The sequence below is a fragment of the Oryx dammah genome, unplaced genomic scaffold (assembly GCF_014754425.2).
Source record: "Oryx dammah isolate SB20612 unplaced genomic scaffold, SCBI_Odam_1.1 HiC_scaffold_16, whole genome shotgun sequence".
Taxonomy (NCBI): domain Eukaryota; kingdom Metazoa; phylum Chordata; class Mammalia; order Artiodactyla; family Bovidae; genus Oryx; species Oryx dammah.
In genome coordinates, this window is record NW_024070200.1 from 13216624 (window position 1) to 13236563 (window position 19940).

Below are 19940 nucleotides of genomic sequence, written 5' to 3' on the forward strand. Positions count from 1 at the left end.
GGAGTTCCCTTGTATATTATTTGTCATTTTTCCCTTGCTGCTTTTAATATTTTATCTTTGTATTTACTTTTTGTCAGTTTGATTACTATGTGTTTCAGTTTGTTTCTCCTTGGGTTTATCCTTCCTGGGACTCTCTGTGCTTCCTGGGCTTGGTTGACTCTTTCCTTTCCTATGTTAGGAAAGTTTTCAGGTATTATCTCTTCAGATATTTTCTCAGGTTCTTTCTCTCTCTCTTCTCCTTCTGGGAGCCTATAATGCGAATGTTGGTGCAGTTAGTGTTGTCAGAGGTCTCTTAGGCTGTTTTCATTCTTTTTTCTATATTCTGTTCCCTGGCAGTGATTTCCACCATTTTGTCCTTCGGGTCATTTATCCGTTCTTCTGCCTCAGTTATTCTGCTATGGATTCTTTCTAACGTATTATTCATCTCTGTTTGTCTGTTCTTTAGTTCTTTTAGGTCTTTGGTAAACATTTCTTGCATCTTCTCGAACTTTACCTCCATTCTTTTCCCAAGATCCTGGATCATCTTCACTATCATTATTCTGAATTCTTTTTCTGGAAGGTTGCTTATCTCTATTTCATTTAGTTGTTTTTCTGGGATTTTAGCTTATTCCTTCATCTGTGACAAAATTTCTGCTTTTTCATAGTGACTAACTTTCTGTGATATGGGTTTTGTTTCAGCTACTATGAAACTATGCTTCTTTTGCTTCTTCTGTCAGCCCTCTAATGGATGAGGCTAAGAGGCTTGTGTAAGCTTCTTGATGGGAGGGACTGGGGAAAACTGGGTCTTGTTCTAGTGGGCAAGGCCTTGCTGGGTAGTTTTAATCCAATTATCTGCTAATAGGTGGGGTTGCACTCCCTCCCTGGTAGTTGTTTGGCCTAAGGTGACCCAGCTCTGGGGTCTATAGGCTCTGTGGTAGGGTTAATGGTGAACTCCAAGAGGGTTTATGCCAAGGGAGACCTTTCAGTGCCCCCGTCCCTGTGGTGAGCCCCTGTTGACCCAGGCCCTTACAGGAGGCCCTTCAACACTAGCAAGTAGTTTTGGTTTAGTCTTGTGTGGGGTCACTGCTCCTCTTCTCTGGGTGTTGCTGCACCAAAATTTTGTTTGTGCCCTCAAAGACTGGAATCTCTGTTTCCCCCAGTCCTCTGGAAGGCTTGCAATCAAACCCCACTGGCCCTCAAGGCCAGATTTCTGAGGATTCCCAGTCCCTTTGTCAGATTGCCAGGCTTCCCAGCCTTCACAATAGTGGGGTTCAGAACCTTCACAATAGTGCAAGAACTTCTTTGGTATTATTGTTCTTCAGTCTGTGGATCACCCACCTGGCCTGTATGGGATTTGATTTTATCATGATTGCACACCTCCTACCATCTTGCTGCAGCTTCTTCTTTTTCTTTGGACATGGGGTATGTTTTTTGGTGGATTCCAGTGTCCTCCTGTTGGTGGTTATTCAATAGCTAGTTGCAATTTTGGTGTTCTCACAGGAGGAGATGAGGACATGTTCTTCTACTCCACCATCTTGAACCAAAAGCTCAATTGGGCACATTTTGGAAAATATTTTATCAACCCACAGATCTCTATGTGGAAAATTCTGAAAGAGATGGGAATACCAGACCACCTAACCTGCCTCTTGAGAAATCTGTATCAGGTCAGGAAGCAACAGTTAGAACTGGACATGGAACAACAGACTGGTTCCAAATAGGAAAAGGAGTACGTCAAGGCTGTATATTGTCACCCTGCTTGTTTAACTTCTATGCAGAGTACATCATGAGAAACGCTGGACTGGAAGAAACACAAGCTGGAATCAAGATTGCTGGGAGAAATATCAATAACCTCAGATATGCAGATGACACCACCCTTATGGCAGAAAGTGAAGAGGAGCTAAAAAGCCTCTTGATGAAAGTAAAAGAAGAGAGTGAAAAAGTTGGCTTAAAGCTCAACATTCATAAAACGAAGATCATGGCATCTGGTCCCATCACTTCATGGGAAATAGATGGGGAAACAGTGGAAACAGTGTCAGACTTTATTTTCTTAGGCTCCAAGGTCACTGCAGATGGTGACTGCAGCCATGAAATTAAAAGATGCTTACTCCTTGGAAGAAAAGTTATGACCAACCTAGATAGTATATTCAAAAGCAGAGACATTACTTTGCCAACTAAGGTCCGTCTAGTCAAGGCTATGGTTTTTCCTGTGGTCATGTATGAATGTGAGAGTTGGACTGTGAAGAAGGCTGAGCACCGAAGAATTGATGCTTTTGAACTGTGGTGTTGGAGAAGATTCTTGAGGGTCCCTTGGGCTGCAAGGAGATCCAACCAGTCTATTCTGAAGGAGATCAACCCTGGGATTTCTTTGGAAGGAATGATGCTAAAGCTGAAGCTCTAGTACTTTGGCCACCTCATGCAAAGAGTTGACTCATTGGAAAAGACCCTGATGCTGGGAGGGATTGGGGGCAGGAGGAGAAGGGGACGACTGAGGATGAGATGGTTGGATGGCATCACGGACTCGATGGACGTGAGTCTGAGTGAACTCTGGGAGTTGGTGATGGACAGGGAGGCCTGGCATGCTGCGATTCATGGGGTTGCAAAGAGTCAGACACGACTGAACGACTGAACTGAACTGAACTGAACAGATCTCTATAGGTCCATCTATTTTCCTTTAATCATTTTATCCCTATTTCAGACTGAATAATCTCAGTTGTTATATATTTAAGTTCACTTATTATTTCTTTTGCCATTTCCAACCACACCCTTCCTCCTGCTCCCCTATCCACAGCCCTTGACCCTGCCCAGCCTCCCCCCAACACAGGCCAGAGCTGCTACAGCTTACAACACCAGGAGGGCTCCTGAGACCCTCCCCCATGGCAAAAGGCTTCTTGCATGTGACTCATTCCACTGAGAGTAGGAGGGTGTAGGCTAGACAGTGGACTGCCAAACAGAGGCATGAGGTGGGGGGAGGTCAGTGTACCTCAGTTTCCTCAACAACAACTGAATTTTTATAGTATCTGAAAATTGACAGGACTTCCCTGGTGGCTCAGATGGTAAAGAATCTGCCCGCAATGCAGGAGACCAGGTTTGATCCCCGGTTGGCAAGATCCCCTGGAGAAGGGAATGGCTACCCACTCCAATACTCTTTGCTGGAAAATCCATTGGACAGAGGAGCCTGGTGGTCTACAGTCCATAGGGTCGCAGTGTCAGACACGACTGAGTGACTAACACACACACAGTTAATATTTTATCTGTTACAGTTTTCAACTTTATTATTTCCACTTGGTTTTATGATTTTATTTTTCATTTTGGTACTGGACTTCCTATCCTTTTCCTCCTTAACAAGTTTTCTTTAAATCTCTTTGCATATTTGTAATAGCTTCTTTGAAGTCTTCGTCTGTATCTGAACTCATTCTGCGTCAGTTTATGGTTTATCTTTTTTTAACCTAAATATTAGTTACATGTTTCTGTTTCTTTTCATATCCTGTTATTTTTGATAGAAAAGTGACTGACAATAGTAAGCTGTAGCAACTCTGGATTCTGCTATGTTCTTATAAGAATTTGCTGTTGTTTTTGTTGATGGTGATCTAAAATGCTATTAATTGCCCTGGTGTTGCAGTCCTTTAATGGACCGGAACCTGGTGGTCTAGAGTCAACCATAAGAAAGCAAAAGAGAGAAAGAGGCTAGCATTCCCTGGGTTATGCAGAAACCAATAAAGAACCAATTTGTATTTAAGCCCTAGGACAGGGCTTGTACCGCTCATGGAGGCACAGGGCGTCCTCTTGAAGAGGTCATGAAAGCACGGGCAGGAAAGTGAGCTCTACAGGTTTCTATGCTACAGAGAATTAGCCAGAGAGAGAGAAAGAGAAAGAAAGACACGGGGACCCAAGACACGGGGACCCAAATCTCTAGTGAAACAAGTGTATTTTATTAGCAGAAATGCAGGCTTATATATCTTTAGTAAAGTGATTACTCAGCCATTACAAAGGATGAAATCCCATCAATTGCAACAAAATGAATAGTCTAATACATACAAGGTCGCTGATGCTGAAAAGAGTCATTGAAGAGAGCCACTGAGAAGAATCCAGGCAGGTACCTTTCCCATGATCTCAGTCCTGAGAACTGCATGCAGCTATACTCGTTCCCAGAATAGGAACTGATAAGAAACAAAGAATCCTTGAGAAATGGCACACAAAGGAAGAAAAGTGCAACATATTGGATTCCTTAAAGTTGAACGTCCCCTGACACCCTGGCACAAATTGCAAATGGTCTTACCTATGGTTTCAGCAGCTAATATGTCTACTTAGTTCTTTTATTTTCTACTGTTGATTTTTTTTTTAAACATGGCCTTCTGAGGATCTCCCCTGCACTTGTGTTGCCCAAGAATTTGGAAAGAATTTATATTTAAGTCCTGTTGTTGTTCAGTTGCTTAGTCATGTCCTACTCTTTGCGACCCCACGCACTGCAGAATGCCAGGCTTCCCTGTCCTTCACCATCTCCCAGAGTTTGCTCAAACTCATGTCCATTGAGTCAGTGAGGCCATCCAACCATTTCATTCTCGGTCGCTCCCTTCTCCTCTTGCCCTCAGTCTTTCCCAGCGTCTGTGTATTTTCCAATGAGTCGGTTTTTCCCATCAGATGGCCAAAATATTGGAGCTTCAGCTTCAGCACCAGTCCTTCGAATGAATATTCAGGATTGATTTTCTTTTGGATTGACTGTTTTGATCTCCTTGCTGTCCAAGGGACTCTCAAGAGTCTTCTGCAGCATCACAGTTTGAAAGCATCAATTCTTCTGTGCTTAGCCTTCTTTATGGTCAAACTCTCACATTCATATTTAACTCTTAGATCAATATTTTGCAGTTTCCTTGCTCTTGGTATTTTCCTCTTAAATTCCTAAATTTTCTGTCAGCAGCAGGCTCTGTCCTCTGACACATAAGCCAGTAATGCTTCAGCTTTATGCTACCTGAGTTTGGCTGTATCATGTTCCATTTTGTGACTATATTCTTACATATAACTTTATGTAATGAATACTTCAGTTATTTTTTAGTTATTTTCAATCCTCTATACTATCAGAAGTAATGATGAAAATATCCTTGAACATATTTCACACATATGTGAATATAATGTAAGCTAAATTTCCAGGAGTGAAATTTCTGGGTAAAGGATATTTGCATTGGATGTTTTTGTTTAATTTTAATTTTTAAATATGGGGTAGACTATGCCAAAATAAGTGTTGCTATCAACATTGTAAGACACTGTTTTCTCACATCTTCTTTATTCAAGTACAGTGATCGGGTTTACTGGTTGGTTGATATTCCCAGAGAAAACATCACAAAAAATACAGGTAAGAGTGATCTAAATTAATTATTTTACTCATGGATATAGATTGCCAAATTTATCAAATAAAAAACATTTATCATGTTAAAAATTATGCTATCTCATGTTAATGTCTCCTGGAATATTTGGGACATACATTTTATTAAAAGTTATTTAGTGATTCATCTGAAACACAAATTTAACTGAGCTTCCTGTGTTTTATCTGGCAATTTATTATAGATGAATGGTTCTGATATACATAGCTTATATTATTCTTTATTTAAAGTAGACTCATTTTCTAGAACTTAAAATTTATAGTATTGAGAAATTCAGGTGCCAATTAATTTTAATGAAATGGAAACATTAATTTAAAATTTTAATATATTATTTTACTGTTGGCTCTATTATTAAGTATGATGTGATAGCCTAGTTCATATGCTGCTGTAAATACTAAAGAAAGAAAGAAAATGAAATTCCAGAAGGTGTGAATATTGAGCTAGTGGACTGGGCTAGTAGATCTTCAGGCATGAGATACAGACCCATAGTTTAAAAATGATAAAGGGTATATTATTCTAATTTGGTAGGTGCAAGAAACAGAAACCATCTTGACCTCACTAAAGGAAAAATACTAAATTTCTTTTTGTTATGAAACCCAAAGACAAAAATGAAGCCAAACTATAGGAAGGAATTAGAAGTAAGAAATGGAGAGCCATCAAGAACCCAGGGAATATTTTCACCCTGTTTCTCTTATCTATATTTTCTATACCTCTATATTTATTTTTCCATTTTACAGATTAGTTTTCTAAAGCTGATTCACTGCTGTCAAATTTTTATTTATATTTCCTAGGGGCCAGCCCAATTCAAAATTTCCAGAAAAGTGTCTTCAACTGCCCTAGAATTGATTGGGCACCCTCTTGTGTGCCAATCAAATGTAGCAGGTGATGAGGAATTGGGGGAATCATACAGGTCAACCCTTCTATGGAAGAAGTTAAAGGATGAACCAAATTATGTGTCCTACAGAGTAAAAAGCAGGAGAGAAGTAACAGTAGGCAGAAAGAATGGAAAAGACTCTATATAAGGAAACATCGAAAATAAAAGATTGAAAAAGAAGCCTCCATGTTATAACAGCTAACTTAGATTATATCACTATTTTTATCCTTCAGTCATCTCAGTTTTTTCAAATTAATCTATTGAAAATTTTTGTGATTTTTGTTTCAAATAATTCATCCTGGAAATTCTACTCTATTAAAAAAGGAGCAAGGGGGTACAGTCTAATGATGGATTGTTCTGGTTGCTTGGCCTAATATTGACATTAGTTTGACAACTGAAGAAATGAAGATCACTTGTTATTTTCACTTCTCCTATTTCCAAAATTTAATTTCAGAAATACATTGATTTCTAAGATCACCCAGGGAGGAACAAAGGTGATCTGAAAATTTAAGTATTTTAGATTAAGAGACCAAATAATATCTGCCTATCTTGATGCAACTTCTGGATTGAGTAAATAAAGATATATTTGAGCTCATAATGTAATAGGCTTCCCTTGTGGCCCAGGTGGTAAAAATCCTCCTGCAACACGGGAGACCTGGGTATCCCTAGGTTGGGAATATTCCCTGGAGAAGGGAAAGGCTATGCACTTCAGTATTCTGGCCTGGAGAATTCCATGGACTGTACAGTCCATGGCGTCTCAAACAGGGGGACACAACTGAGCAACTTTTACTTCACTTCACTTCATAATGTAATAGAAGAGGATGATCTAATATTAGTAATACACTAGAAATCAGGAAAGAAAATATTCATGGGGAGGGAGACCATATTTGCTCATTTACTTTTTCCTCAATCATTTCTCATTAGCTGCCATGCCATGAATTTGAGCAGTGAAAGTGAAAGTTGTTCAATTGTGCCCGACTCTGCAATCTCATGAACTGTATAGTCCATGGAATTCTCCAAGCCAGAATACTGGAGTGGGTAGCCTTTCCCTTCCCCAGGGGATCGTCCCAACCCAGGGATCAAACCCAGGTCTTCCTCATTGCAGGCAGATTCCTTACCAGCTGAGCCACAAGGTATACATGTAAAATCTTGGAAAGGGTAGTTTATGTAGCATCAATAACAAAGATAGCAAAATAATCTTCTGGGTAGTGATAGAACCAGCAGGGAGGATTTACTAAATTATTATATTTACAGTGTGACTCTAAATACTTTATCTATCTTAATTCATTTATTACTCATTTGGAGTTATGTAGGCTTCCCAGGTGGCACTAGTGATAAAGAACGTGCCAGCTACATGGGATTGATCCCTGGGTAAGGAAGAGCCCCTGGAGGAGGAAATGGCAATCCACTTCAGTATTCTTGCCTGGAGAATCCTATGGACAGAGAGGAGCCTGGCACTCTACAGTTCATTGAGTTGCAAAGAGTTGGACATAACTGAAGTGACTTAGAAGGCAGGCATGTGTTCAGTTCAGTTCAGTTCAGTTCAGTGGCTCAGTCGTGTCCGACTCTTTGCGACCCCATGAATCCCAGCACTCCAGGCCTCCCTGTTCATCACCATCTCCCGGAGTTCACTCAGACTCACGACCATCGAGTCAGTGATGCCATCCAGCCATCTCATCCTCAGTCGTCCCCTTCTCCTCCTGCCCCCAATCCCTCCCAGGATCAGAGTTTTTTCCAGTGAGTCAACTCTTCTAATGAGGTGGCCCAAGTACTGGAGTTTCAGCTTTAGCATCATTCCTTCCAAAGAAATCCCAGGGTTGATCTCCTTCAGAATGGACTGGATGGATCTCCTTGCAGTCCAAGGGACTCTCAAGAGTCTTCTCCAACACCACAGTTCAAAAGCATCAATTCTTCGGCACTCAGCCTTCTTCACAGTCCAACTCTCACATCCATACATGACCACAGGAAAAACCATAGCCTTGACTAGACGGACCTTAGTCAGCAAAGTGATGTCTCTGCTTTTCAATATACTATCTAGGTTGGTCATAACTTTTCCTCCAAGGAGTAAGCGTCTTTTAATTTCATGGCTGCAATCACCATCTGCAGTGATTTTGGAGCCCAAGAAAATAAAGTCTGACACTTTTTCCACTGTTTCCCCATCTATTTCCCATGAAGTGATGGGACTGGATGCCATGATCTTCATTTTCTGAATGTTGAGCTTTAGGCCAACTTTTTCGCTCTCCTCTTTCACTTTCATCAAGAGGCCTTTTAGCTCCTCTTCACTTTCTGCCATAAGGGTGGTGTCATCTGCATATATGAGGTTATTGATATTTCTCCTGGCGATCTTGATTCCAGCTTGTGTTTCTTCCAGTCCAGCGTTTCTCATGATGTACTCTGCATAGAAGTTAAACAAGCAGGGTGACAATATACAGCCTTGATGTACTCCTTTTCCTATTTGGAACCAGTCTGTTGTTCCATGTCCAGTTCTAACTGTTGCTTCCTGACCTCCATACAGATTTCTCAAGAGGCAGGTTAGGTGGTCTGGTATTCCCATCTCTTTCAGAATTTTCCACAGTTGATTGTGATCCACACAGTCAAAGGCTTTGGCATAGTCAATAAAGCAGAAATAGATGTTTTTCTGGAACTCTCTTGCTTTTTCCATGATCCAGCAGATGTTGGCAATTTGATCTCTGGCTCCTCTGCCTTTTCTAAAACCAGCTTGAACGTCACGGAGTTCACGGTTCACGTATTGCTTAAGCCTGGCTTGGAGAATTTTGAGCATTACTTTACTAGCATGTGAGATGGCAGTTGTGTGGTAGTTTGAACATTCTTTGGCATTGCCTTTCTTTGGAATTGGAATGAAACTGACCTTTTCCAGTCCTGTGGCCACTGCTGAGTCTTCCAAATTTGCTGGCATATTGAGTGCAGCACTTTCACAGCATCATCTTTCAGGATTTGAAACAGCTCAACTGGAATTCCATCACCTCCACTAGCTTTCAGAGAAGGCAATGGCACCCCACTCCAGTACTCTTGCCTGGAAAATTCCATGGATGGAGGAGCCTGGTAGGCTGCGGTCCATGGGGTCAGTGAGAGTTGGACATGACTCAGTGACTTCACTTTCACTTTTCACTTTCATGCATTGGAGAAGGAAATGGCAATCCACTCCAGTGTTCTTGCCTGGAGAATCTCAGGGACGAGGGAGCCTGGTGGGCTGCCATCTATGGGGTCACATAGAGTTGGACACGACTGAAGTGACTTAGCAGCAGCAGCAGCAGCAGCCGCTAGCTTTGTTCATAGTGATGCTTTCTAAGGCCCACTTGACTTCACATTCCAAGATGTCTGGTTTTAGATTAGTGATCACATCATCATGATTATCTGGGTCGTGACAATCTTTTTTGTACAGTTCTTCCATGTCTTCTTGCCACCTCTTCTTAATATCTTCTGCTTCCAGACAGCGATTTTGCTTTTTTGCATTTCTTTTCCATGGGGATGGTCTTGATCCCTGTCTCCTGCACAATGTCACAAACTTCATTCCATAGTTCATCAGGCACTCTATCTATCAGATCTAGTCCCTTAAATCTATTTCTCACTTCCACTGTATAATCATAAGGGATTTGATTTAGGTCATACCTGAATGGTCTAGCGGTTTTCCCTACTTTCTTCAATTTAAGTCTGAATTTGGTAATAAGGAGTTCATGATCTGAGCCACAGTCAGCTCCTGGTCTTGTTTTTGTTGACTGTATAAAGCTTCTCCATCTTTGGCTGCATAGAATATAATCAATCTGATTTCGGTGTTGACCATCTGGTGATGTCCATGTGTAGAGTCTTCTCTTGTGTTGTTGGAACACGGTGTTTGCTATGACCAGTGCATTTTCTTGGCAAAACTCTATTAGTCTTTGGCCTGCTTCATTCCGCATTCCAAGGCCAAATTTGCCTGTTACTCTAGGTGTTTCTTGACTTCCTACTTTTGCATTCCAGTCCCCTAGAATGAAAAGGACATCTGTTTTGGGTGTTAGTTCTAAAAGGTCTTGTAGGTCTTCATAAAACCGTTCAACTTCAGCTTCTTCAGCATTACTGGTTGGGGCATAGACTTGGATCACTGTGATATTGAATGGTTTGCCTTGGACATGAACAGAGATCATTCTGTCATTTTTGAGATTGCATCCAAGTACTGCATTTCGGACTCTTTTGTTGACCATGATGGCTACTCCATTTCTTCTGGGGGATTCCTGCCTGCAGTAGTAGATATAATGGTCATCTGAGTTAAATTCACCCATGGGGAAGACAGTAAAATGTAAAAAGAGTCACTCCATTTATACTTCACAATTTGTTCCTTTTTTTCACCTTGAAATAAGGTATACTTTTCATTCAGTAAAATACACCCTTTTAAGTGCCTAGTTCTATAAGTTGTCACAATTGGGTAATCACAAATCAAGATTTAGGACTGTTCCATCATCCAATAAGATTATCCCACCAGTAGTCAACTCTTGTCTCCTGGTCCCTGAGAACCACAGATCTGTTCTCTGTTTCTATTGTTTTGTTTATTCCAGAGCATATAAATGGAATCATCAAATATGTAGCCTTTTGAGCCTGGCTACTTTCACTTAGCATAATTCATTTGAGATTTATCTGTTATAGTTTCTTTCATTTTCTTACTGGCTATTATTCCACTCTATAGATGTACCTTACTTTATTTTTTTGCAGGACATTTGGAGTTTTTTAGTTTTTGGCAATTATGAATAAAGCTACTATAGGCATTCTCATATAGATTCTTGTGTGAATACAAATTTTTGTTGCATTTGGCTATTACCAGATAGTAGGATTACTGTGTTACATGATAAGTGTAAGTTTCACTTTATAAGAAATTATCAAACTATTTGCAGAGTAATTATATTATTTTTTACTTTCATCACCCAGTTACCTGGAGCCATGCCAGCACTTAGTATATGTAAGTGTATTTGAACACAGGTATACATATGTGTTGGAGAAGGCAATGGCTCCCCACTCCAGTACTCTTGCCTGGAAAATCCCACGGACGGAGGAGCCTGGTAGGCTGCAGTCCATGGGGTCACTCAGTCGGACATGACTGAGTGACTTCACTTTGACTTTTCACTTTCATGCGTTGGAGAAGGAAATGGCAACCCACTCCAGTGTTCTTGCTTGGAGAATCCCAGGGACGGGGGAGCCTGGTGGGCTGCCGTCTATGGGGTCGCACAGAGTCGGACACGACTGAAGTGACTTAGCAGCAGCAGCAGCATACATATGTGTGCATGCACGCTCAGTCACTTCAGTTGTGTCTGACTCTCTGCAACACCGTAGACTGTAGCCTACCAGGCTCCTCTGTCCATGGGATTTTCCTAGCAAGAATACTGAGTGGGTTGCCATGCTCTCCTCCAGGGGATCTTCCCCACCCAGGTATTTAACTCGAATCTCCTGCATTGTCGGCAGAGTCTTTACCACTGAGTCACCAGGGAAACCCATACATATGTGTATATTTATATAGATTTTGATATGTATCAATACATATGTATTTTGCTTTAGCCATTCTAATAGGTGTATCAGTTCAGTTCAGTTCAGTTCAGTCGCTCAGTCGTGTCCGACTCCTTGCGACCCCATGAATCGCAGCACGCCAGGCCTCCCTGTCCATCACCAACTCCCAGAGTTCATTCAGACTCATGTTCATCAGGTCAGTGATGCCAGCCATCTCATCCTCTGTCATCCCCTTCTCCTCCTGCCCCCAATCCGTCCCAGCATCAGAGTCTTTTCCAATGAGTCAACTCTTCGCATGAGGTGGCCAAAGTACTGGAGCTTCAGCTTTAGCATCATTCCTTCCAAAGAAATCCCAGGGCTGATCTCCTTTAGAATGGACTGGTTGGATCTCCTTAAAGTCCAAGGGACTCTCAAGGGTGGTGTTATTGATATTTCTCCCAGCAATCTTGATTCCAGCTTGTGCTTCCTAAAAGGCAGTGGAACCAGAGATCAAATTGCCAACATCTGCTGGTTCATGGAAAAAGCAAGAGAGTTCCAGAAAAACATCTATTTCTGCTTTATTGCCTATGCCAAAGCCTTTGACTATGTGGATCACAACAAACTGTGGAAAATTCTGAGAGAGATGGGAATACCAGACCACCTGACCTGCCTCTTGAAAAATCTGTATGCAGGTCAAGAAGCAACAGTTAGAACTGGACATGGAACAACAGACTGGTTCCAAATTGGGAAAGGAGTACGTCAAGGCTATACACTGTTACCCTGCTTATTTAACTTATATGCAGAATACATCATGAGAAACACTGGGCTGGGTGAAGCACAAGCTGGAATCAAAATTGCTGGGAGAAATATCAATAACCTCAGATATGCAGATGACACCACCCTTATGGCAGAAAGTGAGGAACTAACGAGCCTCTTGATGAAAGTGAAAAAGGAGAGTGAAAAAGTTGGGCTTAAAGCTCAACATTCAGAAAACGAAGATCATGGCTTCTGGTCCCATTACTTCATGGCAAATAGATGGGGAAACAATGGAAACAGTGACTGACTTTATTCTGGGGTCCTCCAAATCACTGCAGATGGTAACTGCAGCCATGAAATTAAAAGATGCTTGTTCCTTGGAAGAAAAGTTATAACCAACCTAGACATCATATTAAAAAGCAGAGGCATTACTTTGCCAACAAAGGTCCATCTAGTCACAGCTATGGTTTTTCCAGTAGTCATGTATGGATGTGAGAGTTGGACTGTGAAGAAAGCTAAGTGCTGAAGAATTGATGCTTTTGAACTGTGGTGTTGGAGAAGACTCTTGAGAGTCCCTTGGACTGCAAGGAGATCCAACCAGTCCATCCTAAAGGAAATCAGTCCTGAATATTCATTGGAAGGACTGATGCTGAAGCTGAAAATCCAATACTTCGGTCACCTGAGTTGAAGAACTGACTCATTTGAAAAGACCCTGCTACTGGGAAAAATTGAGGGCGGGAGGAGAAGGGGACGACAGAGGATGAGATGGTTGGGTGGCATCACCAACTCAATGCACATGAGTTTGAGTAAACTCTGGGAGTTGGTGATGGACAGGGAAGCCTGTCATGCTGCAGTCCATGGAGTCACAAAGAGTTGGACACGACTGAGCAACTGAACTGATTGATAATATATAAATATACAAATGATTTTTGTAACATGACCTTATATTTTAGAACTTTGTTAAATTTACTTATTAATTCAAGTAGCCTTTTGTATGGGGCTTCCCGGGCAGTGCTAGTGGTAAAGAGCCCACCTGCCAATGCAGGAGACAAAAGACACTGGTTCAACTCCTGAATCAGGAAGATCCTCTGGAGAGGGCATGGGAACCCACTCCAGTATTCTTGCCTGGAGAATCCCATGGACAGAGGATCCTGATGGTCCATAGTGTTACAAAAATCAGACACAAGTGAAGTGACTTAGCACACATGCACAGCCTTTTATACTCTTTGGGATTTTCTATATGGATAATCATCCATCCAGAAATAGAGATAACTTCCTTTCTTCCATTCTAATATGTATTCATTTTATTTATTTACATATTTATTTTCTTACGTACTTACTTACTTCTTTATTTTTGCCTTATTGTACTGGTGGGAACTCCAGTACAATGTTAAGTAGGAATGGTGAGAGAGGATATCGTTGCCTTGTTTACAACTTTGGGAGAGAATATTCAACCTTTCCTCATTAGGTTAAGGTGTTGTTATATGTAGGTATTTTGTAGATGCCCTTTATTAGGCTAAGGAAGTTCCCTTCTATTCCTAATTTGCTGAGTTCATGAATTGGTGTTGAATTTTGTTAAATGCTCTTTCTGAATCTATTGAGATGATTATAAGGGTTTTTTTCTTTCATCTCTTGATATGGAGGATTCCATTGATTTATGTTGAATTCTGAACCAGCCTTGCAATACTAAGATAAAAAAACTCTTAGTTATGATGTATTATCCTTTTTGTGTATTGCTGGACTCATTTGGCTAGTGGGTTCTTGGAATTATCCATCTGGAGTCTTATTTTCTTGTAATATTTGCATTTCGTTTTGGTATCTGCTAATGCTTTTTCACATGAGTTGCTCAGCTGTTTAGGATTGTGGGGCTGATGAACATTGGGGGAGGTGCTCAGCTTTAAGTTGAAAACCAAGGGTACACAGAACTTTGGGAGGAGTCAAGGAAGCCCAGCACAGGTGATACCAGCCTTGAGTTCTCACTGAGCTTTAGGAACTTTAGAATCTTCATTGCCTTGGGGAACCTTACATGAGGCCCACAGGATCCTGTTGGCTCTTGAGCCCCAGATATGGAACCCAGAACACATGGGCTCAGAAACCAGATCTCCAATCCTCTGTTCCCGATGACTTCAAGAATGTTTTTGACCAGAAAGCTGGTGACCTTACCAGAAAACCCAAGCTCTTGATGGGTGGGAAAATGTTTGCCAAGGTGAACATGGTTTCCCAGCCACATCACTTCTTTCGTTTTGAAGGTATTTTCACTTGGATTTCTGAGTTGAAATGTTGTCTACTAAGGAGTTTCAGGAGGGCTTGTGTAATGGTCTGATAATATTGCATTCCTCTAGACAAAAGAACTTATCTAGATCATTTTTATCATATTGGAAGCCGTCTTCTAGGAAGCTTTTACTAGAAACTTGTTTCCATTTCTTGATTTTCTTCTTAATAATCATCTTTTGGTCTGAATCACAGAGTTTAAAAAAAAAAGAAACATTTTTATCCAGAAACCTGTGCAGAAAGATAGGCTTCTGAGTTTTATGGTAGCCTCTTTGTTGGACAGCGTTTATGAGTAAGGACTAATTTTATTGTTTCTGGATCTGACAACAGTTCTGGGACCAGCAAGGAACTCTTTGTCCATATTACTCCCTGGTAGGATTTGGCTCTGCTTGCCAGGTGGGGTCATCTCTAGGACTTTAAGGGTGAAATATTACTGATTCCCACGGAAGACATTTGGCAGATGCTGACAAGGGTGTTAGAAATTTTACCTTGCCTTGAAACTTTCTGTTAAATAAAGGAGTTTTGGGGGTCATTAACTGTACAATTGCTAGAATGAAAATGATTTATGTGGTGATATTGGGACTGAGTTCTTGGTTTTGGGGTCTGCTTTTCAAGTGGATGAGTTCAAGTGGAAAAACAATGAGCTTCATTCTAGGAATTACAGCACAGAAGGTTCTTTGAAAGGGAGTTCTGGTTTAATTGCCAAAATGAAACACAGGAGGGCACTATCAGAATCTCACAGGTGTTTGATTTGCTTGTTGTGATTTTTGAAATCCTGACTGGTAAGTATCTGGCCAGAAAGTAAATTTACAGGCTTTCTAAAAAGGGAGATATATAAATAAATATGAGTTGAGCAGAGTTCCCCCCTATATTATGTAAGAATTTTTATATGAAAGTGAAAGTTACTCAGTTGTGTCTGACTCTTTGTGACCCCATAGACTAGCCTGCCAGGCTCCTCTGTCTACAGAATTTTCCAGGCAAGAATACTGGAGTTGGTTGCTGTTCCCTTCTCCAGGGGATCTTTCCAGTCTAGATATCGAACCGAGGTCTCTCCCATTGCTGGCAGATTCTTTACCATCTGAGCTACTAGGGAAGCCCATTAAATGTTTGGGATTCACCACCAGTGGAGATTTCTGGGTGTGAAGTTTTCTTTGTGTGAAGATTTTAACTACAAATTCAATTTCCTTAATAGACATGGAAGTACTCAAAGTTTCTATTCTGAAGTGAGTTTCAGCAGTTTGTATCTTTTAAGAAACTTGTTCATTTCATCTAAGTTGTTGAATTTATAACATAAAAGTTTTTGTGATGTTCTTTCATTAACCATAAAGAGTCTGTAGTGATGTGCCATATTTCATCTCTAATATGAGTAATTTCCATCTTTATTTCCTTCTTGATTCAGTTCAGTTCAGTTGCTCAGTCATGTCCGACTCTTTGTGACCCCATGAATCGCAGCATGCCAGGCCTCCCTGTCCAACACCAATTCCCGGAGTTCACTCAGACTCACGTCCATCGAGTCAGTGATGTCATCCAGCCATCTCATACTCTCTTGTCCTCTTCTCCTCCTGCCCCTAATCCCTCTCAGCATCAGAGTTTTTTCCAATGAGTCAACTCTTCACATGAGGTGGCCAAAGTACTGGAGTTTCAGCTTTAGCATCATTCCTTCCAAAGAAATCCCAGGGCTGATCTCCTTCAGAATGGATTGGATGGATCTCCTTGCAGTCCAAGGGACTCTCAAGAGTCTTCTCCAACACCACAGTTCAAAAGCATTAATTCTTCGGCGCTCAGCTTTCTTCACAGTCCAACTCTCACATCCATACATGACCACAGGAAAAACCATAGCCTTGACTAGAGGACCTTAGTCAGCAAAGTGATGTCTCTGCTTTTCAATATGCTATCTAGGTTGGTCATAACTTTTCTTCCAAGGAGTAAGCATCTTTTAATTTCATGGCTGCAGTTACTATCTGCAGTGATTTTGGAGCCCCCCAAAATAAAGTCTGACACTGTTTCCCCTGTTTCCCCATCTATTTCCCATGAAGTGATGGGACCAGATGCCATGATCTTCGTTTTCTGAATGTTGAGCTTTAAGCCAACTATTTCACTCTCCTCTTTCACTTTCATCAAGAGGCTTTTTAGTTCCTCTTCACTTTCTTCCATAAGGATGGTGTCATCTGCATATCTGAGGTTATTGATATTTCTCCCAGCAATCTTGATTCCAGCTTGTGTTTCTTCCAGTCCAGCGTTTCTCATGATGTACTCTACATATAAGTTAAATAAGCAGGGTGACAATACACAGCCTTGACGTACTCCTTTTCCTATTTGGAACCAGTCTGTTGTTCCATGTCCAGTTCTAACTCTTGCTTCCTGACTGCATACAGATTTCTCAAGAGGCAGGTCAGGTGGTCTGGTATTCCCATCTCTCTCAGAATTTTCCACAGTTTATTGTGATCCACACAGTCAAAGGCTTTGGCATAGTCAATAAAGCAGAAATAGATGTTTTTCTGGAATTCTCTTGCTTTTTCCATGATCCAGCAGATGTTGGCAATTTGATCTCTGGTTCCTCTGCCTTCTCTAAAACCAGCTTGAACATCAGGAAGTTCATGGTTCAAGTATTGCTGAAGCCTGGCTTGGAAAATTTTGAGCATTACATTACTAGCATGTGAGATGAGTGCAATTGTGTGGTAGTTTGAGCCTTCTTGATTAGTCTGGTAGAAATTCATCAATTTTATTGATCCTTTCAAAGAAGCATCTTTAGATTTCATTGATATTGGCTATTGTTTTCTATTCTTCATTTCATTGATTTTACTCTTTATATCATCCTTCTACTTCCTTTACGTTTTATTTGCTGCTTTTTTCCATAATTTCTTATGTTGGGAACCTTTAGATCAGGGGTTGACAAACTACAGTTTCCAGGCCAAATCTGGTCTGCTGCCTGCTTTGTAAATTAGCTTTACTGGAACACAGCCATGCTCATTTATTTATGTTTTCTATAGCTGCTTGTGTGCTACCATGGCAGAGTTGAAGTGTTGAGACAGAGACCATATGGCCCACAAAGACCTAAATATTTACTCTTTGACACTTTATAAGGCTGTTACTACTGCTTCAGATAACTGACTTGAGATCTTTCTTTTTTAATATAAATATTTTACTAATATATATTTCTCTTCAGCATTGCTTTATCTGCATCTCATAAATTTTTTTATGTTGTTTTCATTTTCTTTTAATTCAAAATATTTTTTAATTCTCCATGTCACTTTCTCTTTGACATGTGTTATTTAGAAATCTGTTGTACAATGTCCATATATCTGGGAATGTTCCAAATATCTTTCTGTTACTGATTCTTCTAGATTGACTCTATTATGTTCTGAGAATATATTTTATATGATCATTCGGTGAATCTTCCCTGTGCACTTGAAAAAGAAACTACTATTAAAAAGTTATTTTTTAATAGAGTGTTCTATTAAAGTTGATTGGATCAGCTGGTTGGTAGTGTTATTCAGCTTTTCTATATCCTCACTGATTTTGTCAGTTACTGAAAGAGGAGTGCTGAAGGAACCAGCTACATTTGTGTGGATTTATTTCTCCTTTCAATTTTATTAGCTTTTTTTTGCCCAACCAGAGATTGAACTCAACTGGTTTCCTCAGCAGTGAAACAGTCCTATCCACTGGACAACCAGGGAACTCCTGATGCTAAATATTTTAATTACCCGTGGTCTGCTTTCAAAAAGTATTACACAACTTCACTTGAGTTATCACAATTTGCTTCTTAGCAAGTTACAACAGCTCTCAAGAAAAATTATAATCTAAAATATTTTTCTCTGGGTTCATTACTCTGTTGATAAGAACACTTCATAATTCTTCTGTGCTTATTTTATCATCAAAATGTTTATAGTAAAACATATATAAGTACAATCAAAATGATAGGGAAATGAAAGGTAATTGTTGTTAGTAATGTTCATATGGGTCTTCCCTGGTGGCTCAGATGGTAAAGAATCTGCCCATCATGCAGGAGATCCAGGTTCAAATAGTCTTAAATTTCACCAACATGACGTACAAAAAAAAGTAACTAATTGCTTGCCTTTTGTTTTCAGATATTGCAGCTGTAGAAGAATGGTTAGTAAGAATCACTTTACAATATGGATTAAATATTTATACCACTGAAGGAACACTACTGGATACTGTTCGAGGTAAATGCCAAGAGGTAAAAGTAAAGCAAAAGTTGTATTATTCTTTCAACAAATTTTGTAAACTATAATATGCTGTACTCTGCTAAGTGCTAGAGATAGTTAAGAAATAATCATGACTCTTCAAGGGCTCACAATCTGATGAGGCAAAGATTTAAATATACATGGGTAATTTTTAATAAAGGTCTGTAAAATGTGGTTGCCATGCCCTTCTCCAGGGGATCTTCCCAACCCAGGCATTGAACCCACATCTCCTGCATTGCAGGCAGATTCTTTACCATCTAAGCCAACAGGGAAGCCCAAGAATACCAGAATGGGTAGTTTATCTCCTCTCCAGGCTATCTTCCTGATACAGGAATCAGACTGGGGTCTCATGCATTGCAGGCAGATTCTTTACCATCTGAGCTACCAGGGAAGCCAATCCCAAAGAAGGGCAATGCCAAAGAATGTTCAAACTACCACACAATTGTATTCATTTCACATGCTAGCAGAGTAATGCTCAAAATCCTTCAAGCTAGACTTCAACAGTATGTGAACTGAGAAGTTCCAGATGTGCAAGCTGGATTTAGAAAAGGCAGAGGAACCAGAGATCAAATTGCCAACATCTATTGGATCATGGTAAAAGCTAGAGAATTCCAGAAAACATCCACTTCTGCTTCATTGATTCTGCTAAAGCCTTTGACTGTGTAGATTGTGACAAACTGTGGAAAATTCTTTAAGAGATGAGAATACCAGACCACCTTACCTGCCTCCTGAAAAATCTGTATGCAGGTCAAGAAGGAACAGTTAGAACCAGACATGGAACAACAGACTGGGTCCGAATTGGGAAAAGAGTGTGTCAAGGCTGTATATTGTCATCCTGCTTATTTAACTTACATGCAGATGCATCATGAGAAATGTCAGGCTGGATGAATCACAAACTAGAATCAAGATTTCCAGGAGAAATATCAATAACCTCAGATACACAGATGACACCATCCTTAGGGCAGAAAGCAAAGAGGAATCAAACAGCTTCTTGATGAAGGTGGAAGAGGAGAG

At 40.5% G+C, this 19940-nt stretch overlaps 1 protein-coding gene across 1 annotated transcript in view; it reads left to right on the plus strand.

Annotated features, from left to right (window-relative positions):
- Positions 1-19940, plus strand: part of CATSPERB (cation channel sperm associated auxiliary subunit beta) — a 125053-nt gene that overhangs the window by 12191 nt on the left and 92922 nt on the right. The window contains exons 4-5 of the mRNA XM_040256636.1: positions 5263-5323; positions 18810-18905. Of these exons, the coding sequence (XP_040112570.1) occupies positions 5263-5323; positions 18810-18905 (157 nt within the window). The remainder of the gene's footprint in view (positions 1-5262; positions 5324-18809; positions 18906-19940) is intronic.